This window comes from Gallinula chloropus, assembly GCF_964237585.1.
Source record: "Gallinula chloropus genome assembly, chromosome: 1".
NCBI classification, from domain to species: domain Eukaryota; kingdom Metazoa; phylum Chordata; class Aves; order Gruiformes; family Rallidae; genus Gallinula; species Gallinula chloropus.
Window position 1 is genome coordinate 96,869,425 of NC_140085.1, and position 25,906 is coordinate 96,895,330.

A 25,906-nucleotide genomic window follows, 5' to 3' on the forward strand; every position below is an offset into this window, starting at 1 on the left:
TGCTCCCCTTGGAGGGCAGGTGCTGGGGGAGAAGCAGCTTTTCCTCTGGATGGTTCATGGGGGGCAGGATGCAGGCGAGAGGGCAGAGCTCAGCCCCTGGCACTCCCGAACAGGCGGTGCGGTGCCAGCCCTTGTTGCTCAGCAGGGTCTGGACTTGTGCTTCAGGGGTTTTTGGAGACACTTTTTTGAGTTTTGAAAGAAGGTTTCCACTCATGTTTAAAACAATAGGTCTATCAAAAAAAAAAAAAGTGATAAATGAGTCTCAAAGAACAAAGAGTCTGGACATGGCTAATGAAAAAGATTTTTGGAGGAAAAAGTGAAAGTCACAAAGCTGGCAAGAAACCTTTATAAGCCCAGCAAGATTGCAGAGACCACCTGGTATTATTTTCCACAGGCCCATCACCCGGCGTGGGAGCAAGCAGGGTTTGAAGTCATGAAAGTATCTATTTATGTGCAGGACTGTCATTTCTTCAACTGTTTTGTTGAACTGTGAGAAGCTTCTGTAGTTTTTGCTCACGAGCACAGTAGGACTAGAGACAGAAAGAAGAGGATGTGGCAGCTCACGAGCACAATGCTGTTTGAGGAGGGAAGATGTTATCGATCTATCTGTCCTTTGGGGTGTCGGAATGAGAATGGCAAATGACATCCAAAGACAGAGCTCTTAAAACCAGTGTCTGTATTTGCCTTTGTGCTGTATGAAGCTGGTCACTGCACTGCAGTGCCAGAAAATGCCGTATGTTACCGCTGTGGAGTTTGGCTTCATGTAACGATGCAATGGGTGTAAGCATACAGACTATGGACAATTAATTGCCTGTTAGCTGGGGGAAAACAAAACAAACCAAAACAAAATAGATACAAACCACCTTGCAAGGAACAAACAAGCACATGACTGAGGCGATCAGAAGTTTTTACCCTGGGTGAATAACATCCTATCTGCTGTTCTGAGGTTTATTTGTGAATATCTCGTGCTTGCCTGGCCTGTTGTCTCTGTGAAGAGTTTGGTAGTAATTCTTTGGAGGTTGTATTTTGAACGGGTTTATATGGATACTATGTAAATAAATAGTACCTAGGCTATGAAGTGTTGCAGATTTTGAACAGATCTTGAGAAGTTAAAATAAAGCTGGTAAGAAATTACAGTGCAATGGACTGTCCTGAATTGCTGCTCCAATGTGATTCCATGCAGGTTAACTCTGCAAGCAAGTTATTTTCAAAGTTCACTCTAGAGGAATGTTCTGAGCTTCTACTGCCACCACAAAAAAAGAAAAAAGAAAAAAGAAACCATCAAAAAACCCACTAAACAAACAAAACATCAAACAACCCAAATGTGAAAAGCCTAGGTTTCTGCCTGTCCCATGGCAGGATCGTTGTTGGTCTGACCCCAACCCTGCTTTAGCCACCTCCTATCACTACAACTTGTCCAACCCAGGGCAATGGTGGCATTGATGCAGGGCATCATTTTCCCTTACAGGTGCTTCTTACTTGTGTAACAAGTCTCTCTCTGTGAATCAAATGAGATTGATTAGCCTTCCCCTCTCAGCTATTAGATCCTTTGATCTTGACGTTAGCCAGCTTGGGTTACAGTTTTAACTCACATAGGACCTTACGATAGTGTCCTTTTAGACTCTGTATTTTGGGTCCCTGTTTTGGCATGCCAGGCTGTTTCAGAGATTTACTGTGTTGGTATTCCAGGGTTCCCAGTTCTAAGAGAGCAGCAAGGTGTAAAGGAATTGCCCCAGCAGCTCTGGCTGATGTGACTTTGAAATGCAGCTGAAATCACTGGCTGAAATAGGAAGAATGTTCTTTTTCAGAAATGTTTTCAGAAACTGCTGCTGGCAGAGAGGCATGGGGGACTGAATCCAGAGAGTGAAAAAGGAACTTTGTTTTGGTGATAGAAGACTGAAAGCATCATTCATCATTTCTCTGTTGTGTGACCCTGGGGGAATGATTCATCTACTAAATATTGCACCAGTAAACTTTCTTACAAATTTGGATATGGAAGAAAATACAACCTGTTGTTTTTTAGTCAGTTTTTGGCATCGAGCCTCTGAAAATCAGCTGAAATAAGAGAATTGGACTAAAGGAGTGCATTTTTCTCTGTCATAAATGAGACTGTCAAACCAGGGAGATAAAAATCAAATGCGCTTTTGTTTTCACTCAGAATACCAGAAGTTATTCATATTTTGGAAGCCATACAATGGGCTTTCTAGTATCTCTGCTGCTTTTTTTGTCACAAAAAGCTGCATGTGAAAGGAACAGTCAACTCTTGTCCAAGCTGTGTGTGGACTCTGTTGTAGTCTGCTTGCATTTAAAAAAACAAAACCCAACAACAACAAACGCCATTCTGCGCCGCCCCCCCACCCTGACATTTCTGAGAAGCTTGGGGAAATCCTCAGTCTAAGGCCCATACATAGTATGGAGTTCTGACTTCCTTAACTTGTAAAAAATTGGAGTTCTTAACCACTCTCAGGAAGAGGAAAGAAAAGGAAGCTTATCTCATAAAAGAGCACTAGAAATTGTACCTGAAAGGCTTGGATGCGATGGAAAGCTTGCAGAAAAAAGCCCTACATTTTTGACTAAAAATTAGATTAGTTTTTTTTTTTAAATCATAATATTTTGTTTGATGTTATCTTTCAAATAAATTACAGAACGTTCAGTATTTCATCATAAATACCCAGGGTTTTATTTTAAGCTTAGAAAAACCCTAATTTGCCTCAGAAGCCTTGTGCCTTCCTTAATTATGTTCCTGTAGTCACTTTCATAAGTAAGATTGTGGTGGGTTTTTGCTGCCCATCAGCTGAGTAAAAACAAATGTCTTTAGTAGCTGCAGATTTGTGCGAAACACCAGAACCTACGCGCGAACAGGAGTTAAGGGGGGGGGGGTCATAGTATAGTTTTCTGAAGATTTTTGCATATCTGCTTCAGAGCAGCTTAATTTTGACGGTTTAAAATGTAGGTTGTCTCCTTCCTAGAGAGCCCTAGAAAGGATTTGTTGATACAGAACCAAGGTGTTGTTGCGATAAGGGCAGCGCTATGCCCAGCCAGTCGTTACGAGTCCGGTGACGTTCCGTGCGCTGAACTGTCGCCATCTGGGTGCACAAATGACGAGATGCTCCGCCAACCCAGTCGTCTTCCTTGAACTGCCACAGCCACCTCAGAGGAGTTTGGTCACACTCAGTGAGAACCAACGGGGCAGGCTCAAAGGAAAGAGGGTTTTGTTCCCGCAGCAGAGATGCAGGTTCTTTGGGTTGCTGGTGTAAATTCCCTGTCTGCAAAACATTAGTAAACACTAAAGGTCCTAACTACTAACACAGATGTAACTACTTAACAGATGTACAGTAACGCTAAAGAGACTTCTGAGTTTCCTGGGGGAAGCACTTGGGGTGACCAGGTGTTCAAATCTTACCCAAAGGCGTCCTGATGGGAGGAAAGAGGCTCAGCCTGTTGGCTGGTCCCAGGGATCAGGGTGAGGCGCAAGGGTGTCTTCCCTGACACAGTGGTATCTTTCCTAACACATCTGGGATTTTGGGCTATTTTTATATCCTTTCTTATCTTTAAGGTGGAGCTTGAGAGACTCTAGTCCCTGTATTGTGGTTGGTGTAAAATTCTCTTGCCTCCTGTTTAAAAAACAAAATTAACAAAATTGATGGAGGTGTGTTTTGGTATTGTGATGACATTATAATTCACCAAAAGGACAGCATTTTGTCAAATTCATGACAGGTTGTGGGCCAGGGACAGCAGGGATACAACTTATCAGTTCCATCCTAACCCTCAAGTTCCATGTTATCGCAGAGTTTGGCCGCAATGTCTCTGCTTCACTCCATCCTCCTGTAGCTGTCTCAGGGTCAATACGTCAAGTTCCCCTGATGTTATTAACCTTCCAGATTGCCTTGGAACTTATTATGAAGGAGGATGTTTAGGAACTTTATGGCTGAGTGGGTGCCTGGCATCTCAGCAGCTTATCACCCTGGAATGTTCTGTAAATACTGAGCCTTTCGAAGTAAGGTTTAACTTTTAAGTTACCATTAGCACCAGTCATCGTCCCACAGATATCAGTTCTCTATTCAATGCTTCAGTATCTATCTGTGTATGTCTTCAACAGCTCATTCTGAAAATCTTCACTGTAAGATTTCTGACTTCATCAAGACAACCAGAAAGTATTCTTCCAAGTGTAGCTCAGTTTGCACAGGGAAACCAAGACTTTGCTGCATTGTAACAGAAAGTGATGATGTCTCTGGAGGCTCATCTGGGGTGGAAACCTTCTGACTAGAATGTGAAGGGGAGGGGGGGTGAATCTTGTGTCATGAGTAATAACATCCCAACCCAAAGGGGGAGTGATGCTCCAGGCTTTCCAGTGGGCTCTGGCCCAGCAAAAGGAACTTGTGGTCATCATTTTATCTCCTTTAGTCTCAGGTTTGTGACTCTGGATTGTTCTGCTGTGGAACAGCAGACACAGGTTTAGAGGGCAACTTAGAAAAACTGAAACCAGAAGCTGCTGGGAAACAGCATCAGTCATTGAATGTGAGACAGATGTTTTAACTGTAAAGTGAGTGAGAGGGTCTGGAGAGCTTATACTTGATTCTCTACAGCTTCCTTCATTCCCTGTGGTGATTTGACCCTGGCTGGAGGCCAGACACCCACCAAAGTCAGTCTACCACTCACCATTTCAGCTGGACAGGGGAGAAAATACATATAGGAGTCAAGACAAGGAGAGGGAGAGATCATTCCGCAATCAGTGTCATGGTCTGAACAGAGGCAGCGCAGAATAAAAGAAAGAAGCTCTCTAATTGATGGCACTGCACTGCACACCCACTGACACCAGAGTCTGGTAATGAGAAGTGCAACCAAACCTTAAAGCACCTCCCCCCAACCATCCCTTGTTAGCAGACTTCATTTTAATCATGATTTCGTTCCCTTCTTACCCCCCCCTCATGGCTGCTGCTTACAGAAACCATCCCTGCACCCCCGCCTCCTCCACCAGCACCCAGTCACACAGAACTATGACATTCCCTTAGCACACTTCTTCCTTTGCACTTTTTCTGGTCTATAAGATTCAGATCTTATACCAACCAGTGTAATGCCTCTGCCACAAACAACAGAAAGTTCATCCTTTGCTTTGCTGTTATTTGATCCAGCCACGTGGTTTGCCTCTCCTGGTCTGTTTGGGGTTGTTATGCCATCTCATCACAACTTTAAAGATGCTTCTTCTCCATTCCAGGGTTGTCAGGTGGCTGAGCTGGGAAGTGGGAGTCAGGAAGGCAAGAGGGAAGGGGAGGGGAACAGGGTAAAAGAGCATACGCAGAGCCTGAGGGTAGGGGCAGGGGCTTGAAGTGGAGACAAATGGAGAAATGATTCTCCCAGGAAATCTTTCAGGTTGGCAATTTGTTAGAAAACAAGTCCTTAGGACTTTGCTGCTTCCAGCAGAAACATTTCTCACAAGATTAGCTTTGCAATGAGAGAGTTATCTGGGATCTGTACCTCTCTGTGGCTTCTGACTTCTGCAGGGCGTTACCAGATTAATTGGCTTGAGAAATGTAACCACTTTGATAACCAAGCCACAGAAAAGATGTTCCAACAGCTTGGGGGAAAGGAGTTTGAGGAGTGCTTGGGAAGCATACCACTTTAGTGCAAGAGCAAGTGTCCTGTTTTGAGAAGTCTGCAGAGTTAACTAGCAATTGATGGTCTCATTTTGCCCTTTGGTTGGTGCCAGCTGGGGTATGACATGAGATTGACTATGGGTATCAAAGCCAGGGAAGGAAAGGGCTGGGCACAGCTGGGGGCCGATGCTGAGGGAAGGGAGCACTGGGTATTGCACTATGTGTTCCCCAGCTGGTTTCCGATCACAAGTATAAAATCCCTGTAACATCCTAACTGAAGTTAAACGTGTTACCAACAGGAAATGAGGCCTGTGGGTTGCACCCTTTTAATGATAATCTGCTCTCAGAGTGTCTGCATGGTGTTTGCCGACTGCTAGTCTTGGCTGGATGGCTGGGATGCCTGAGCTTGCCACCAGAAAGGAGATGGCGTTTCCTCTCCTCCTCGCTCTTCTGTCTACAGGCTGTGAGGAGGAGCAGGGTGGCCCCTCTGTCTCTGGCAGAACGGAGGACAACAAGCATGAATCGCCAGAAAGAGGGTATAAAGTGGTATAAAGCTGCCAAAGAGCAGTCTTCTCACTAGTTACTCTCCTCTTTGGCATTAGCAAAAATAGCAAAGCTAAAGGTTGAAAAAGAAAGCAGCTTCAGAAAGTGACCTTTTCAATTTAATCCTGGGGCAGTTCTGCAGACCTTTTTTTTTTTTTTTAAATGTTCCCAGTAAATGAGGATTAATTAATTAAGGTCAGACTCTCCAGTACTTGCAATCCAAACACACTGCTTTATCTGAAAAGTTGAAAGCATTGAGGTCTGGCTTGGACAAGCATTCCTATAGGATGGTCCTTTTAAAACAAACAACTGCATTTCCCAGGGTATTTGATAAATGATGGAAAAGAGAAAAATCAGCCAATTTCTTCTGTGCAAAGTTCAGAAAATACCTAAAATGAAGCCAGGGAGGAAAGATGTAAGAGATTGAACAGATTCTGTTTCAGTAATCTGACCAGTTACCAGGGCCTTTTAGAGCTGCAAACACTGGTTTTGTAAGTTGGTTTTTTTGTGTGTGAGGAGGTGGGGGCACGCTTTGCCACGCAGTCTGCAGTTGGCCAGTACATTTCTTGCTCAGGTAAAAAAGCAGGGAGGTTCAGATGGCAAAGTTTGTTGTTGTAATAAAAATACCTGGGCCCATTTTTTTCCCAGCCTGAATAATGAAGAGTTTCTAGAAGGGGAGAAGTGAGCACAACTGAGATGTTTGCACCAACTTTCCCTCTCACATGGGAAAGGAACTGAAGATGTACCTCCACAAAACCCTTTATGTGTGTTACCGTTACTGGTTCCCTGCACGTGGGTCTGCTTTCCCATCTCAAGTGAGGCTCCAGGGTCGAGTGGGAGGGGAGCAGATCTGATCTGTTCTGTATGTTGCATCTTGGGCGTGAGAGCTGTGTCGCAGCGTTATTTGTGTTGGCTGTTTAGCACTAGCTGGGGCTGGGTGCTTGTTTGGGGCAGCGAGCTCACCTCCCTGGCTGTCTGCCCTCATGCATTGAGTGGAGTCACCTCCACTTGCTCTTGGGCCCTCCTAATCTGGAAAAGCCCAAGTGTGACTTCCACAGCAGTGACTGCATCCTCTCTTGTCCTTGCCCTCCCTTTCTTGACTCAAGTTGCTTCTGCAAGAACCCCTGATGTTTGTTTTTGTTGAGGTTTTTTGGTTTGTCAATAAAGTGCCTGAATGTGTTTGGCAATTCTGATCCTGGGAAAGGGGATGCGAGCCTTCTCCAACGCATGCCATAGGGTTTGCTGCAGAGCATCCCTCTGCAGACCCCTGGGGGCTCATCCTGACTCACAGTGAGGTGGATCCTGAATGCTCCTTCCTGGCTACCCTCCTGGGCCAAGGCAGGTCTTTATGCCTGGAGCAGAAGTCAGAGGGGGCATGGTGTCAGAGGAGAGTGATAGAGTTATGGAGGGGGAGAGAAGCTGAAAAGCTCTGAGGGATGCTCTGGAAAGGTTCTGACATGGTGGTGTGTGATAGTTTCACTTCTATAAATACAACTTGAAACTTCATGTGATGCTTAATCTCACTACTGGGTTACCACGAGGCCAGGGGCTGTGCTGTGAGGCTTCACAGTGAAACTCTTGGGCACAAGACCTCGCCCCTGAGCACAGTTGCACCCCAGGGACTTTCTTTTTCTGGAATTACATGCGATACAAATGTACTCAGGGAGGGGGATTTTCAGCCAAACCCACCTTCTGCAGAGACCCCTTTCATAGTACAGCTGTGGTTTTGGTGTGCTTGCCGGTTGGGACAAAGCAGTGGCAACTGCAGGTGTCTTCACACCACCTTCTTGGTTGAGAAGCATCTCCTGTTCTTGCTTGCAAGTCCTCTGTGCCAGGTCTGTTGGAAGGAAGCCACCTTCCTGAGCAGCCTGGGCTCTGTACCTGCTGTCGTGCTCAACAAGCCTCAGAGGCGGTGATACAGAGGCAGGGCCTCTCTGCCCACCCTCCTTCCCTTGACAAAGGGAGCAGGGGCTGCCGGGGACTGCGGCCCCTCATTTCTTCCCTCTCCACCAGCCAAGCCCTGCACCTGCTTACAGGGAAGATCCTGCATTTACATCTTGCAAGGTGTAAGTGCTTCCCACAGCGCTTGTAATAGAGCTCAGCAGCGTGGGGCTACCAAGGTGCAACACCAAGTGTTCCTGCTGGGGAGGGAAAAAAGCGCATGCGGTGTTTTCCTGCTTCAGCAACCAGTGCAGGCATCAGGGAATAACTTCCTGCCACCAGCTTCTGTAATTAATGATTGACCAGACTCCCAGGAGAAAGGGTAGTGACAGTGTCTGGGCTGGCCACTGATTGGTCTCTGAGGAGCATTTTGAAACGAGTCTTTAACAGCCCACCTGGGCAAGCCAGCCGCCCTCTGAGGGATGCAGGGAGAGGAGCTGAGTTTTCCTGGGCAGTTGCTCTGTCCTGTGATGCTTTCCTCCCTGCTTTGCCAGGCTAGAATCTGCCTGCTGCTGCTCTGTGGAACCTGCCAGCTGAAGGACATGGCAATGGGTGAGTGGAAGTGCCCTGTGCCCACATGAGGTTAACTCTGGGGCAACACCATTTCTGGGCAAGCAGGGAGACCCTGATGCCATCCTGACAGACAGCTATTAATTGACAACTTGAAGGGAAGCTAGTAACCTGGGGGCTTGCCAGCAGCAAAATTAGGAAATGCAGGTCAGAGGGGACATGGCAGTGGAGTTTGTGGTCGAGCCATATATTCAGCCTGTGTATTCCCTTTCTTTGTAAGTGTCACTGAGCTCCTCAGCACAAGGGATGGGGCAGGTTTGTGTTTCAAATGCACGTGCACTGCCATCCAGAGAGACCTGGACAGGCTGGAGAGCTGGGCAGGGAGAAACCAGATGAGGTTCAACAAAAACAAGTGTAGAGTCTTGCACCTGGGAAGGAACAACCGTTTGTTTCAGTACAGGCTGGGGGATGACCTGCTGGAGAAGAGCTCTGTGGAGAAGGACTTGGGGGTCCTGGTAGATGAAAGGTTGGCCATGAGCCAGCAGTGTGCCTTGGTGGCTAAGAGAGCCAATGGGATCCTGGGGTGCATCCGGAGGAGTGTGGCCAGCAGGTCAAATGAGGTGATCCTCCCCTTCTACTCTGCCCTGATCAGGCCCCACCTGGAGTACTGTGTCCAGTTCTGGGCTCCCTGGTATAAAAAGGACAGGGGTCTCCTGGAGAGAGCCCAAAGGAGGGCTACAAAGATGCTTAAGGACCTGGACTACCTCCCCTATGAGGAAAGGCTGAATAAGCTGGGACTGTTCAGTCTTGAGAAAAGAAGATTAAGGGGGGGGGAACTAATTAATGTCTATAAGTGTCTTAAGCATGGAATACAGGGGGAATCAGCCAGCCCCTTTTCAATGGTCTGTGGAGACAGGACAAGGGGCAATGGCTGTAAGCTGGAGCACGGGAAGTTCTGCACCAACGTGTGGAAGAACTTTTTCACAGTGAGGGTGACAGAGCCCTGGGACAGGCTGCCCAGGGAGGTGGTGGAGGAGACTTCACTGGGGATATTCAAGACCCGTCTGGATGCCTGAGTGATATGTCCTAGGGAGCTGCTATTCTGTCGAGAGCTGGGGTCTGGTTCTGTTGTCATGTCTTTGTTGCGTCGGACTGGGTAGATGACACCATGCACGCCCCATCTAACCTCTAGCAATGCTGGGTCAGGCCTGGAGCTTGAAGGAGAAAAGTTAGCCAACAGTTACGTAGAAGGGCAGGGAAGAGGTACCGGAAACGCCCAGGAGGGCAGATGAGATGCCCCATCTGGGCAAAGGTGAGGGAGTGCTGCAGAGCTCAGGCACTGTAACCAGCAGCCTCACACAGGTGTTTCCCAGAATGTTCTGCCTTGCTGTGCAGGTCATAGAGGCACAGGGGTGCTCTGGAGGGGTGGTGACATGCACAGACAACAGCAGTAAGTGACCACAGCTGGGAGTCACCCGCACTAGTCACTTCTGACCTCCCACAGATTCCCAGTTTTCCTTCCAAGCTCTTGCTTGTCCTGCGCTGTGATGGGCAGTCCATCTGTCCTCCTGTCACTTCTGTCTGCCAGATAACATAGAACTTTGTCATGGTTACCACACCGCTGTGCTGGGTCTTTTACAGAAGTGGACACCAGGTTCCTCACTTCGCAAAAGGCTGCTGGCTGAGAAGAGAAACTTGAGACAAAAAAAAGGGAGGTGCTTCTTTTCAGAGGAAGCAGAGAACCTGAAAAGCAACGCTGAGGAAGATACTAATGAGGATCTTGACTGCACACCAATCAAGGAGGACACAGAGGAAACAGTGCAGAGTCCAAATAACTTCTCACCCCAGCTACTCACCAGAACAAGAGGAGCTGCAGCTGACAGCCCACTGAAGGCCGACCTCCACAAGCCCAGAGGAGCTCAAGGGCAGATAGGGAGCCCAAACTAAGGACTCAGAGGAAGGACATCCTTAGCCAGGCCCTTCCCAGGGATGTCCCAGGTGTCCTCAGCCCAAGGGTCCTGGAGTGAAACCCATCCAGATGAGTCATCAGTGAAGCGCCTTTCAAACTGAGAAGGGGACACTGCCTAAAGGGTTATGGACACATGATTGGGTGCAGAGGAAGAACATTTTGGGATTGTGCAGGACTTACTGCAGGATGCTTAGGAGAGGAACCAGTGGGGAGAAAGGGAGGAATCATGGGGATTTGGGGATAAAAAGGCCTTGGAAAATGGAGGGATAAAGGGATAAAAGGGTCTGATCACACATATGCATGAGGCTGATCATGATCAAGCATGGTGGAGTATGCTTGTCTAGCCACGCCTGGCACCTGATCACTGTGGTCTCTCCTGTCTTCTCATTAAACTCCATTTCCAGCACTTGCTGGGTGATAAGACTCCCTAGTCAATGTGCATGTGTGTGGGGGGACCTGGTGCCAGGAGCTGGGCAGTGACCACAGGCTGGTGGGTGCAACTGGGGAGAGCTGAGTGAGAGAGAAAGCAAGTGCCAGCCAGCAGCATGGGCCAGGGTCAGAGCCTGTTACCTCCCTGGTCCAGCACCTGTAGCCAACGTGGGTGAGCGTGCGAACACCAGCCAGGATCAAGCCAGCCAAGTCCGTGAGTAGGTGCCAGGTCCTGGGATGCCCTTTGACGTTTCACAAGTCATCAGGCAGGAAGACCAGTGCTGTGGATGCAGCAAGACCTACAGAACTCTTGTGTCAAGATGGGTATTTCGAAAGAAGTTATGTTTTTAAGGGTTTGAGCCGGAAAGTTTTCCCTCCAGCTCTCTGCACGGTTTCAAGGAGGTGTGCTAGAAATGTCCCTCCCGATGCTTTTGCGAAGGCTCCTGTCACCGGCTTGTGTCGCGGTGCAACCTCAGTGCAGAGCGGTTTTTCCAGTAATGGCAGAGTACCCTCTAGTGGGAGAGACCTGAATGGAAGTCAAAACTCCTCAGGCGTGTCTCCGATTAACCTCAGGACTCCTGGGGTTGGTTTTTTTTTCTCTCTTTTTTTTCTATCCAGCATCTCTAGCCAGTTATCAAGAAATTACAACCACCGTGTCCAAAGACGTTCAGGAACAATGTGATGAAATGCTTTTAAGTGCTGTCCTGTGGTGGATATTCACTGTGGTCACCGGAAGAGAAGATAGTGCAAGGGATGTAGAGAAGGAACTGGGCATTGGTTTCAGTCCTGCCTCACTCTGCTGGAGAAAGAGCTCTTCAAAGGGACCAGGGAAGGCAACGAGGAAATGTTTCCATGTCTGTTCTCCAAGCTGCCAGGCTGGCCTGTGGTGAGTAACAGGTGGTGTGCTAGAGGAGAAGTGGGAATGGCAGGCATTTGGTAGCACCTGGGAAGGCATCTAGATTACTAAATCCCTCTGACAAGTTCTGACTAGGGTTGCCTCCTGAGAGAGCTGGCTTTTCTGCAACTGGGCTTCTTGGTCAATGGAGCTTTGGAAAACCATCTTGGGATTCTTCTAAGGGACCCTGAGAAGTTTATCTCGAGTGCTGTTTTATCCAAGAGTTGCTCAGCATTTAAAGGACAACTGTTTCCTGGATTCTGAAGATCATGTGCTGATTCAGTTTGCCTTGAAGTTTGTTGTGCCATCTGCATGGGGGTGTTGTGGTTTAGCTGCAGCTGGAAGCTGAGTGCTGTGTGGCTGCTCGCTTCCCCCACAGTGGGATGGAGAGAATGGGAAGAAAAAGGTAAAACTCATGGGTTGGAATAAGGACAGGGACAGCAAAGGAAGAGGGAAATAAGGATGGCAGTACTTACTATATATGAAGTAGGTGATACAATTTATCAATCCATGATGCCACACGCAGAAAGTCCTGGAGCTACCACTTCTTTCTGACTAGCCCTCTTTTATGCTGAGCATGTATGGTATGAAACACTCCTTTGTTTAGTTTAAGTAACTTGTCTTGGCTGTGACTTCTCAGATTCTGGTGAAAATTAACTCTATCCTAGCTGAAAACCAAGACATTATCTATCTCTTATTCTGTACCATCTATGTCATGCCCAGATCCTATACTTTCCAATAAATCACCACCACTTTCCTTATCTTTGAGATAAATATGCACCCACATATCAATATACACATACAGAGATATCAGTCCCTCGGTCCATGGACCACCCCCTTAACATATCTGTGGAGTTCATGTCATTCATGACTTTGGGCTCTCTCTGCTGTGACAGTATCTCAGGGCAGGAGAGATGGTGTGTACCCTTAGATCACTGCATGCAGAGCTCACGGCTGGTCTGCCTGGTGCAGTCCATGCCCACAATCTGTGGGCTGAATATACTGGTTTTGAGGAAGTTGCTGGGTGCCAGTTGCTGAAGTCACTTCTAGCTGCATCATCACTGCACTTGCTTGGTTTTGTCAAAGTTGATCCTTAGTAATTTAGGTGATTTTTACTATAATAACGTTTATTCAGCATATAGCAAATGTAGTAGTGATGACACACAATGGCAGGGTGTGGTGGTTTGGCCCTGGCTAGAGGCCAAATGCCCACCAAGCCACTCGTTCACTCCCCTTTTCAGCCAAAGAATGGAGAAAATATATTTATCAGGAGGCTTAAGATTCAAGATAAGGACTAAGGGATCACTTTACAATTAGTGCAATGGGCAAAACAGGCTCAACACAGAATAAAGGAAAATTAATTTATTACACTTCAGCTACACACCCAGTGAACCAGAATCAGGTAATGAGAAGTGCAGCCAGATCTTAAAGCACCTTCCCCCCACCCCTCCCTTCTTAGCAGACTTAAGTTCATTCATGATTTTACTCCCTTCTTCCCAGACCCAACATGGCATGGGGAGAGGCAGGGAATGGGGAGTGGGATTCCAGCGGTTCCTCACAAGCTGCTTTCCTTCCCCAGATCTTAACACTTCTACTTCCCCTCACCCCTCCCTTCTTTGCAGACTTTAATCATAAATTCTCTCCCTTCTTTCCCCACATCGCGGCGTGGGGAGGGGCAGGAAATGGGGAATGGGGGTTTTCCGTCCCTTCCTCCCGAGATGTCTTCCATCTTAGCTGGGGGCGTGTTCCACGCACAGACCCTTCCCCTGTGGTGCCATGGGGTCCCATCCACAGGAGACAGTCCTCCACGAACTTCTCCAGCGTGAGTCCTCTCCATTCGGGAGTCATCTCCTCACCACATGCCTCAGCGTGGCTCCCTTCTATGGGGTGCTGACCTTCAGGTCCAGACTCCTCCAGCCTGCTCCCCGCCAGAGTCACAAGTCCCCTGGCAAACCTGCTGAGGCATGGATCAATCTCTTCACAGGCTGTAGATGGTCTCTGCTCCCCCTCCTTATCCATGGGCTGTGAGGGAACACCCGCTCCATCATGGTCTTCTCCATAGGCTGCAGGAGAATCTTTCTCTCCTGCACCCAAAAGGCCTCATTCTTCTCCCCTGCCCTCCTTCAGGCCTGGCCCTAGCCTCCATACAGCTTGTTACATCTTCTCACTCCCTTCTCTGGTGGCAAAATGCGTCTGCCTGCAGTTTTTTTCTCCTAAATGTGATTCACAGAGGCACTGTGACCATTGCCAGCTGGCTCAGCCCTGGTGAGCAGCGACTCTGGCCTTGAATCAGCCGATGTTTACTCTTCAGGGTCTGCAGAGAGCTTCCAGCTGCTGCTTGCAGAAGTGATCTCGGCAGCACAGCTATGCAAAACTGCAACACAGGATTATTTAGCAATTAACATCATACAATTTATTGACTATTCTAATGCAAAAGCAAATCCCCTTGAATGAACTTGCTGTTAAAGATGACCAAATATGGGAGAGGGGTCAACTAAGGGACAAGCGAGGAAGAGAAGCAATTTCATCCCCTCGACCACCAGGAGGTAGAAGATGACCCCCTAACAACAACTGGCGCATGTGCAGAAGATCAAGCGGAAACCTCAGTGAAACGATTGGGACCTGGAACTTAAAGACTATAAAAACCTAAATTCGGACGGGGACGGTGCATGCCGTTGGTAGAGCTGAGACTCTCCGGCCGCCCAGCGCTGTTTGCTTATTGTCGCCTGCTAAATTAATAAAAATAAGTTTGTAACTGAATTAAGTGTTTTCCAACACTTAATTAAGTGTTGAATTAAGTGTTTTCCAATTGTGGGAAACCCACAATTACAGTTTGGTGCTGTGACTCGGATGGAGAACAACCGGACGTGAGCCTCTGAGCAGGGAGGCGCCCCGCTGTCTCAGCGGCCCTGCCAGAGGATCCGCTCGGCTCTCCACCGACGAACCGAAATTCTTGGCAATAAGCAAAGGAAAGCCGGCAAAGCCCCTTAATCTTTGTGCACGAAGCCCCGGACGAAGACGCAGGACGCGTGAGTATAGGCCAGTTTACCGTTCGGTTGGGGCCAGGATTCCCGGGGTGGGTGAGGTACGAACCTCGAGAGGTGGGTAAGAGTACAGACCCCGGAAGATGGGACAGAGGAAAAGCAGGCCCTCTGTCGCCATGGGTGGAGGAGATCCTGGGAATCTTCTCCAATACTCCCGAGTAGTCCATTGGGATTGATGATTAAGTACTGGAATGATTACCCCTTCTAGGCGGGGTAAGAGTAAAGTAAAGATGATACAGTACTATATGGAAGTCTGGGCAGGACAACCCATAAGGGGTGAATCTGTTCACTGGCCCAGGTTTGGTTCCTTTAAGGACTGGGTTTGTCAAGCTCTAAATTTGTATGTAAATGCAAAGGAACTGTTTAGTTTGGAAGAAAGTGAATATGCAGCCCTTTAGATAATTTCTGAAACAAGGGCAAATTTATACTCTTTAAGTGAACGAGAACGAGCTCATAGGATAAGGGTACAGGAGGAGGATGAAATACCAACGTCGCCTCCCCCGTATATACCACCTCCCCTTCCCATGGCCCCCTTAGCACCCGATCCATTAGACCAGGCTGGGGGTGCAGGTCCGAGCTCTGGGACTCCTCCAGAATGCCATAATATTACACGGAGTCAGTCCTGGAGGAAATTAGAACAGGAAGAATTATACCCCTTGCGAGAAGTGGCAACGGGGGGATGAGAAAATGTTTAAAGAAGACTAGGTGTGTCAAGAACTTTATTTGCTGGGGACAAGGAGTAAGACGGAGCCCCTGGTAAAACTGAAAGTAGGTCCCCAGCAGTAAGAAATTGAGTTCCTCATGGACTCAGGGGCGGAAAGATCTACGGTCCAAAGTTTACCCCGGGGATGTAAAATTTCCTCGGAGACAGTACAGGTAATTGGCGAAGAAGGGGAACCCTTTGTGGTACCCATGGTCAAGGAAATATTATTTGAAAGCAACTCCAAAATTGACTTAGAATCGTTGTTGCTGGTGTCCGAAGCCGACTATAATTTATTGAGATGAGACTTAATGGTTAAACTAGGAATTTCCCTGGAAATAAATGAAAGACAATTATGAGTTAAATTATGCCCCCTTAAAGTCAAGGACGAAAAGCAAGTTAACCCCGAGGTATGGTATACCCCAGAGACCACGGGAAGATAAAATATTAAACCTTTTGTGATTGTGATTAAGGACCCTTAGGTCCTGGTACAAATTAAACAATACTCACTATCTGAGGAGAGTAGGAGGGGACTGAAACCAGAAATTAAAAGCCTAACAACTTTTACGGGGATATGAGCCGGGCGAAGAACTAACCCTCGTCCAGTATGTGGACAATTTGTTGTTGGCCGGAGAAGATGAGAAAACAATTAGACAGGAGAGTATTAAACTTTTAAATCTTTTAGGTTTACAGGGTTTAAAGATGTCTAAATGAAAATTGCAGTCTGTAGAAGAAGTAGTAAAGTACCTAGGACACAGACTCAGTAAAAGAAGTAAGCAATTGGACCTTGAAAGGGTTAAAATTTTTACATGTTAAATTAGCTCACGATGAGTTATTAAAGTGGACTCCAGAGGACGGAGAAAAATTGGAAACACTTAAGAGGGAATTGACAAATGCCCCCATGCTTAGTTTAATACAGAGGGAGGTGTCGCATATGAGGTATTGGCCCAGAAATGGGCAGGAAGCAAAACCCTATAGCCTCAAAATTACCTTTAGAGGAGAGTTGAAAGTAATCTCCTCACATAACACCAGGGGAGTAATACCCGATTTAGAGGAGCAAGAGTTGGGAGAGGGAGAAAGGCTGTTTGTTGATGGATCGTCTTGGGTAGTGAAAGGAAAAAGAAAATCGGGCTATGCAATAATTGATGGCCAAACCTTTCTCACAATAGAATCTGGACCATTAAGTTCGAGCTGGTTGGCCCAAGCCTGTGAGTTATATGCAGTATTGCGGGCACTACAATATCTTGACGGAAAACTGGGAACCATATTCACAGACTCAAAATATGTTTTTGGAATAGTTCGTACATTTGGAAAAATTTGGAAAGAGAGAGGGTTAACAAATTCACAAGGAAAAAGACTGATCCATCAAGAGCTTATAACCCAAATCTTACAAGCCGTAAGGGGCCCTAAGAAAATTGTAGTGGTACACTTGAGGGGACATCAGAAAGGGTTAACCCCCCAAATAAGAGCAAATAATTTGGCTGACCAAGAAACTAAAAGAGCTGCTTTACTAATTTTAGAGACTAGGGACACAGATATATCAGATAAGAGGCAGAAAGAACTAAATCCACAGGTACCGAAATTCACACCACAGGAACAAGAAAAACTAATAAAGATGGGAATACAAAACAATAGTTCAGGAACCTGAGAATTACCTGACGGCCGAGAGGTTCTTCCTAAAACAATGGCCCTCAAAATTTTACAAAGAGTACACAGCGGTACACACTGGGGCACTCAAGCCTTAATTGACCAATTTGTAATTAAGTATATGTGCATTGGTTTATATGGTTTGGCCAAGCAAATTTTAAGGGGATAAATAACTAGTATTTTTAACAGTACTGCTGCCTACAGCAATAGTCCTCCTCCTCCCAGGCACTGTGCCCCTGCCCTGTGCTGGTATCTTGCCGGTGCCAGTGTATCTGTGTTACAGCTGCTGGTGGTGTGCTGACTAAGCACACAGCTCAGCTGCTTCCCCTGGTTGGTTCACCAAGCAAGCGTGGAAGCTGCTTGCACTGGCTGGAGGGCAGCACAAGATGCACATGGAAAGAAAAAAAAAAACAAACAGGAGGAAGAATCCTGGCCCACAAACCCTTTTCTAATATACAAATTGAGTTTACCGAGTTGCCAAAAGTGGGAAGACATAAATATTTATTCAACAACACGAACCACAGCCCGGGTGGTGGTTAAAATATTATTAGAAGAAATTACTCCCCGATATGGGGTTGTTGAAACTGTAGATTCAGACAAATGACCACATTTTCCTTCCAAAGTGATCCAGGACATAGCCCTGGCTCTTGGAATTGAGTGGCAACACCACACACCATGGCACCCACAAAGTTCTGGCAGAGTTGAAAGAATGAATGGAGAAATTAAAAAACAATTAACAAAATTAAAATTGGAAACAGGGATGTTTTGGATTAGGTGTTTACCATTGGCTCTATTAAATATCTGAATACAGCCGAGAACTGATGTGGGTGTTTCTCCCTTTGAAATGTTATATGGAATGCCATATGACATAAATAACCTGGGGAATCATCTGAAATTGGAGGATTCCCTAGTAGAAACTTACATAACACAGCTAATGGCAAGAAGAAAGGAGTTAATAAGGAATATTGGCACAATCCCCACCACCACCTTGGATATGGCAATACACAAGATACAACCGGGTGACAAAGTCCTGATAAAGACTTGGAAAGAAACTTCTTTAATGCCTCAATGGGAGGGATCTTTTCTTGTCTTATTTACAACAGATACAGCCATTAGGACTGAACGCCCCAGGAACCATCCTGGAAGGTTACCAGTTCCCCTGGAAGTCTCAGAATGACCCTAAAGAGATCTTAAACACCGATGTTCTTGTACAGATAAGTGAAGAAGGAGAAACTTGCAACTATAAGGGTGTAAAAACTTTAGAGTTAAGTGTGGAGTCAAATGTTGTAATTGTTATTCTTTTGTGTGTTTTATTTGTAAAATCTGCTAAAGACAGTGGTGGTCTCACTGTTATGAAGGAACCCCTCCTAGGGGAATTTATGGGAATAATTACACACAAAAATTGAAATTGACACAAGAAATATTTGAGTATAAAACAACTTAAGGGGAAATTGAAAAAAATGGTCACCACAGTGGTGGAATATATATAAGATCAGAAATAGACCAGAGTATTATTGTTTCCACCCAAACGAGCCCAGTTCCTCTTTCAATAACTATTGTCCAGGTGTGTTGCTGGAGAGACCTAAGTGGAGTATGGTGCAGCTCCCCAGAAGTAAAAACGAATAACTGGGAGAAATTCAAACAAAGGTGGGCTAAGAGAAAGATCTTGGAGCCTCCTGAAGAATACCTCTGCTGCCGAGAAGATGGAACACCCTGTGACTTGAAGCAACCGAGCCGACGGTCGAGGCAGAGGTGTAAAAAAACTGTGGAGGACGGAACCCCGAGATTAGAGTAATGCGCAAGCCTCGGAGGAGCTGCCCCAGTGCTAACCCCGGCTGAACACTGTCTCAAGAACACACCTACCCAGAAAAAGAAAAAGGGGGGCTAGAGGGCAATAAATGAGACCAAGTAAAACCTTGTAGGGAACTGAGACACCAAATCAATGTGTACAATGTCACATCAAATGAATTGCTAAAGAATACAAAACTTTGTGCAACTGAAAGATTGGACTGTTGGTACAATTTTACCTTGGTACAACCTGGTTTTGTAGTTTGCATCTGGGATTGCCATAACATGAAACGACCCGTCTTATCATTTAAATTTAAAATAGACATTACTTGGGTTAATACAATAACATCTACTCCAACATCCACTCCAAATAAGGATGAGAAAATTCTATCCCCACAAATCTCTGAAATTGTACCCTATGTGACCAAAAATACAGGCCAACAAAGAGTATTATTCAATCCATCATGGTCTCTTAAACGGGTAGAGCTATTGATGCAAATAAACTAAGCACAACAACAACTGATTTGAATAAATTAGAACACCCATTGCGGTCTTCTCTATTAGCATTGGGAACTAATCAATGGCTTGTATCTGATATATTGCCTCAGTGGGAAAGAACTAATAATAGGGACCATCAATTGATTGTGAATGCACTTGGTATAACCCAAAATAATGTCTCTCTAGCTCTTAGTTGTATCCAAGCTCAACTGTGGATGCAATCTACAGTAGCAGCAATTATAAGAGAAGGTGAAGAGGGCACCTTACCCACAGAAATTCGAAAGGTAATTTGGGATAATGCAACTGAATTTGAAAGGGAATTTCAATCCTGGTGGTACTTAGTTAATTTTACTTATGACCCAATCAACAATAAAGCCACGGCTTTTGTCTTAACAATACACAATGCTTCGGTATACACAATATACCCAATCATTGCGTTAGGATTAAATCATAATGGAGCTATACTCTATCCGTTGGAACATAGAGTATGGGCCCAACGGAATGGAAACAAATGGCAAATTGTTGATGTCAGTGCATGTATTGCACGGAAACAAGAAGGATTTATTTGTGAGAGTAACACCATCAAAGCTCAAGACATTTGTCTTGACACTGAACAAAATGTATGTCATTTTGAAATACATCCTGATGAAACCCCTGAAACTGTACTTGTATATACTGGAAAAGGATGTGTTGGTATGAGAACTCTTTGCAACTTTATAGTCATAGATAACATTACTGTAGATACAAGTAATCACTCAAATATTTGTGTTTGTAACTTTACTAAAATTATGGGACGTGACTTTAACTATTTAGCCCCTGTAACGTCTTATCAATTGTTGCAATCTAATTATACGTTAAGTCGCGATATATTGCCTACCCCCATTGGAATGAATCTTACTTTGGTGAAGAAATTACTACAACACATTGACCTGTGTCAACTGTTAGAATGTGCCCGAGACAATGTACACAAAACTCTAATTACCATTCATCATGATACCGAAGAGATACACAGTGTCATGGAAAGAGTGAAGAAGGATGGAGAACATCGTTGGTGGGAAACTCTTCTTGGATGGTCACCAACAGCAACAGGACTTTTTAATTGTATGCTTCACCCCGTTGAGGTTTTACTAACTCTAACTGATATGTCTGCTACTTATAATCATATTGTATATAAAGGTTTGGTATATGATGAAACAACTAACACAAACCAAAACATACAAAATAGTACATAACAAATAGCAATACTTCACTACCTACTTGCCATGGATCTGTAAGCACATAAATTACCAATAATCTAATTATGGCACAGAGGCAAGAGGTGACCGTACCACCACTCTGTGAGGGTAAGATGAATTGACTATAGTCACGGGGTGGAGTGTGATGGTATGCTTCCCCTGTTGCCCCCATGTTTTCCTGTTTATCCTGTTTACATGGATTGATTGATAACCATTGGTGCTGATTGTGATTTCTGCATCCGTCTCACAGTGAGTTCAGGAAGACAGATAACAACACAATAGCCAAGGGTTATCTATGCTAATGTGCCCACCAAGCACTGGTCAGTGTCCACTGGCATACACGGGAGGTATATAAATATGACTATGAGCCAATCATCTTACTCCATCAATAGTGGGCAGTCCAAGAGCCCTTTGAGCTCTCTTGAGACAACAGCGGGCTGCATGTCAGGATCTCCCCTGGAAAGGGACGCCTTTCAAGGTTACTCCTCGAGGTCGAGAGAATCCTTGCCGTGACAGATCCGCAACAGATCCTTGGTGAGTTGGGAATAAGTGCACTAACATTTGTGATCTTAGCTAAGAAATAGAAAGGATTGATTGTATATATAATCCTTTAGACATAAACCGTTGACCAAGTCTGGGACTAAGACTGCATCCAGCCACACCTAGGCTCCTCTCTGAGCAGGAGTTTAGAAAGCAAGGGGATTCTTTCTGAACCTCGTGACTCAACAGGAGGGTCTCCCTGATAGATTCATCTGACCCTGTTCTCTATTCACTAACTAATCAAGATTACCTTACCATCCAATCTTAATCACTATCGCGTTTATTACCAAGCACCATTTTGTTTTATATCAATAAATATATTATTGCCTCTGTCTTAAGAGTGAAGTGCATCCCTCTGATCTATCCCATCTGCGACAGGGAGCTGCGGATGTTTAGCCTGGAGAAGAGGAGGCTGAGGGGAGACCTTATCACTGCCTACAACTACCTGAAGGGAGGTTGTGGAGAGGTGGGAGATGGTCTCTTCAGCCAGGTGACAGGAGATAGGACAAGGGGAAATGGCATGAAGCTGTGCCAGGGCAGGGTCAGATTGGATATTTAAAAAAAAAAAAAATTACTGAAAGAGTTGTCAGGGCCTGGAACAGGCTGCCCAGGGAGGTGGTTGAGTCACCTTCCCTGGATGTGTTCAAAAAAGGGTAGATATGGTACTTAGGGATATGGTTTAGCTTAGGATGGGAATGGTTGGACTGGATGATCTTCAAAGGTCTCTTCCAACCTTGTGATTCTGTGATTCTGTGAAACAAGGGCAGTAAGATGTCCCTTGGACTTCCTTGCTTTTGCCATTTTGATGGCATGGGGCGCTTCTGGATAAACTTATTTTAGGCAGTGTAGTTTGCAGTTCTCTCGAGTTCCCTCTCAAATTCCCTCAACTACAGGGAGGGCAGGTGAGCACAGAAGACTTCTCATAAGAAGCAAAATGCATGGGCAGGACACGGCTTTCCGGGGGCCTGTCTCTTCACGGGACAACCTTCAGAGCCAGGAATTCCGTGGGGGAAAGGCAGGAGGCGGCGGCTGACGGCGCGCATCACGAATGACAGTGCGGTGGGTTGGGCCTATCAGAAGTTTACCAGCGAAACTCAGGCTGTGAAGGGAGTCGCGTCGCAGGCGGCTCCTGAGCCTGTCCCGAAGGCTGTTTCGGGCCGCGCCGCCCAGGCAGCGGCCCGAGGCGCCAGCAATACTGTTCTCTCCTCTCCTCGCGGCTTTCCCGGTACCAGGCTGGGAGTAACCAGCTCTCTCACTGCTTTGCTCGCCCCTCCTGGCCGCGAGGCTGGAGGATTTTGGAAAGGGAGGTAAGCAGTGCGTGTCCGTGCGGGCTGGTAGGGGAGCAGCGGAATTCCCCGCCCAGCCGGTGGCTCTGGGAGCGGGATCCCGCCGGGAGGGCGCGGAGCCAGAGTGGCCGAGAGGGCGGGGCGGCGGAGAGGGGAGGTCGGTGCCCCGCCGCCCCTGAGCCCATCCCCGGAGGTAAGCGTGAGTCCGGGCGATGGCGGATCGAACGCCAAGGCCCCTTCCGGGCGCTCCCGGGCGTTGCGGTGGGTGCCCGGTCCTTCCCGCTGCCTGCTCTGAGGAATCCCCGCGGAGCCGTGCTGCTTGACGGCCGGGAGGGTCCCCAGGGTGCGGGCATCACTCGAGTACTTGCGGTGCGAAGCTTGTGTGAGGCCGGCGGTCAGCTGGCATGAGTAACGCCTGGGAGTTAGTGGCACTGGGTTTTTTGGGTTGGTTTTGGTTGTTAAATAAAAGTTTTTAAAAGTTAGAATAGTTTTACCGAAAGTCACAGAGGATGAGTGAAGGAAGCATAGGTCGGTGGCTCAGGAAAGCTTTGAGGTGCAGTTTAGGAAGTTATGGGGCAGTGGAGGATTTGTGGGTTTGCTCTTTGTTTGCCTGAGTCTGAGCAGGTTGTTTTTTGGGGGGGTTCGTGGCTTTTTTTGTTGTTCTTATTTTCTCTTGTAATAGGCTAGGTTGGGTCTGCGACCAAAAGGGACTCTCTTTGTGTGCGTGTGACCAGAATAGCTACACAACAGGGTGAGTCTGGTGGCCTCTCCCTGTATGAAATCCTGGAGCCACACGCTGTAACCTGTGGGGTGCTAAGGCCTTTCATAGGCATTAAAGCACCGAGACTGAAGATTGTTACAGAAAACTCTGCTTTCCTTCACTGGTTCTTGATTTTTTGCATATTTTAGCGATATCTGAGCTGCTTAGAGCCATCCTCAAGTATACGACTGTGCTGTATTGCTGCCTGTCACGTTCATTACTCCTTGGCCTTGGTGCCACAAAAGGCCGAAGCAGACGCACAGGGGATCGCTCTGTCCTCAGAGAGGAGTTGTTTCTCTTGAGGCATTACAACTCACACAGTATGCTAACAGTGTTGTGCGTTAGGCAGAACTCTGCACATCCTTTACGTAGTTTGTTGTTGACACTCATTTGAGGAGGTTATCATCTAATATTTGCCATGTTTTTCACTTCAGTCTTGTTGCTGTTGTGTGCCGGCAGAAGTGGGGGGGGGGGGGGCAGAGAAGCGAGCAGCCATGTGGTGTGTACTTAGAGATATGGTTTAGCATAGGATGGGAACGGTTGGGCTCAATGATCTTCAAAAGTCTCGTCCAACCTTGTGATTCTGTGATTCTTGTGTGATTCTTGTGTAGCTGCTGGCTGGGTCTGAACCACAACAGTCCTTGTTGGTGCCCACCACAGGCCCCAAAAGGTTGGGATAATGCTAAGATCTGACCAGAGAGTGTTAAAACACGGTTGCTAAATGCATTTAGTGTATCAGTGAAACAGTCAGTGGTCACACTGGTGTGTTACTTGTTCACATGGCTATGCTATGCAAATCCTTGTTTGCCATAAGTATTCCCTGTGGCACTGCTTATCACAGGATTTGAGAATGCTTTCTCCTGTTTTTTCACCTCCCCTTTTCCCATCTGGTTGGTTATGACAGCTTTTGAGAATTTTGAGTACCCTTGGGATGTTCAAATCAGCCAGTATGCTCCTCTTGCGATGTGTCCTCAATGTGCTTCACCTCTTTTTGTAAGGGTTACAGAAAGTTGTTTTAAGAGTGGCCTGAGGCTGAATAGTCAGGTGTGGGCATGTGGGACAGTATGGGCAGCTATCTAGAGACCTTCTCGCCTTCAGTGGTTTGGAACATCACTGCCAAACAAATACAGGACCCTGATAAAGTTGTACAACGCTGTGGCTGTTTGAGAGGCACAACTTACTGCGCCATGCTGGTCTGGGTTGGAGCCAAAGGCAGCCAAGTGGTACCCACAACTGATGCAGTGAATGCATCACACCTGTCCCTTTGGCGGTGGAGCACAGGCCTGCTTTTACTTGGAGGGATGTGCTAGCGCACCTGGAGTCAGTTGCCCCAGGGATGAAAAGAGAGCCCCACCATCTGCTGTGGGCTGATCCCAACTGCACTGGGACAGGGTGAAGCTTTGGAGCATCTGCAGTACATTGCTGACATCACTGTATGTGTCAGCACAGCTGCAGAAGTCTCTGAGAAAGGGAAGAAAATAGTTGAAATTCGTCTGAAAGCTGGTTTCACCTTATAATGAGGTGATGTTAAGGGACCTGCAGAGGAGATCCAGTTTTTAGGAATAAACTGGTAAGACGGATACCATCAAATCCCAGTAGGATTTCAAAGTCTATTTGGAATAGTATGAGCGTGGTGGTCAGCTGCTGGCTGGGGCTAAACCTTGGCATAATGGTTTATTGTTTCTTTGTTTTGCACGTAAGAACTTGGTCTGTATTCATGCTTGGTAACTGCAAAGGTATATCAGGAGTTGTTTTAGCATGAAAATGCTAAAATGTAAAGGCAGGCTATACTGGTTGTGTATGTATGCATTGTGTTCCCTGGGAATTTGTTTCTTAAATAAGGAGAAACAAAAAGCTCTTACTTACTCATCATTCCTTTTTTTAAGTCATATGATAGATAACACAGAAAAGGCTTTACAGTTTAGTCTGTCATCTATTTTTTGCATGTTGTGAAAAATCTTTAAAAAGCTGGGTTTTGCTTGTGGAATTGACAGAAGATGCTCTCTAGAAGCACCAGCTAGTTTACCAGATACTGGCAAAACCCCTCAGGTGTAGCTGGTGTTTGTTACAGAGGTATTTTATATGAAATAATGTTTCTACTCAAATATGATACCAGCTTCAGTTCCAGGCAAGCCTACAAATCCATTGTTAATGTTTGAACCTTAGGGATGCATCTCTCCTTAATCTTTCTTCAGGTGAAGCAGATTTTCCTTTCCAGAATGACTTTGCGAGCTCTGGTTTTCTCTCTGGTGTATCTTGGGCTTGGAAAGGCAAAAGGTAAGTTGAAATTCTTGAAATCTGCCTGGAAATGGCTGGGGAACTGGTTCCTGAGGCTTTAGCAGTCACAGTAAGAGGCAAAACTAGGTGAAAAGCAGATGTGCTGGTGACATCTGACATACACTAGGTCGCTGAGGCATAGATGCGGAGCTGGCAGGTTTAACCCAGGACCTCCTGGAGCAGTATTTAGAGGCTGGAGAGACATGCATCATCCCGTACCTACAAAGAGGCTGGACACTGTCGTTCACAA

General features: G+C 46.4%; 1 protein-coding gene across 1 annotated transcript in view; it reads left to right on the forward strand.

Moving 5' to 3' along the window:
• Window positions 1-25,580: 25,580 nt before the first annotated feature.
• Window positions 25,581-25,906, forward strand: part of LOC311203411 (OX-2 membrane glycoprotein-like) — a gene marked incomplete at its 3' end in the record, with an annotated part of 41,239 nt that continues 40,913 nt past the window's right edge. The window contains exon 1 of the mRNA XM_084278095.1: window positions 25,581-25,656. Coding sequence (XP_084134221.1) covers window positions 25,599-25,656 — 58 coding nt within the window. The 5' untranslated portion in view covers window positions 25,581-25,598. The remainder of the gene's footprint in view (window positions 25,657-25,906) is intronic.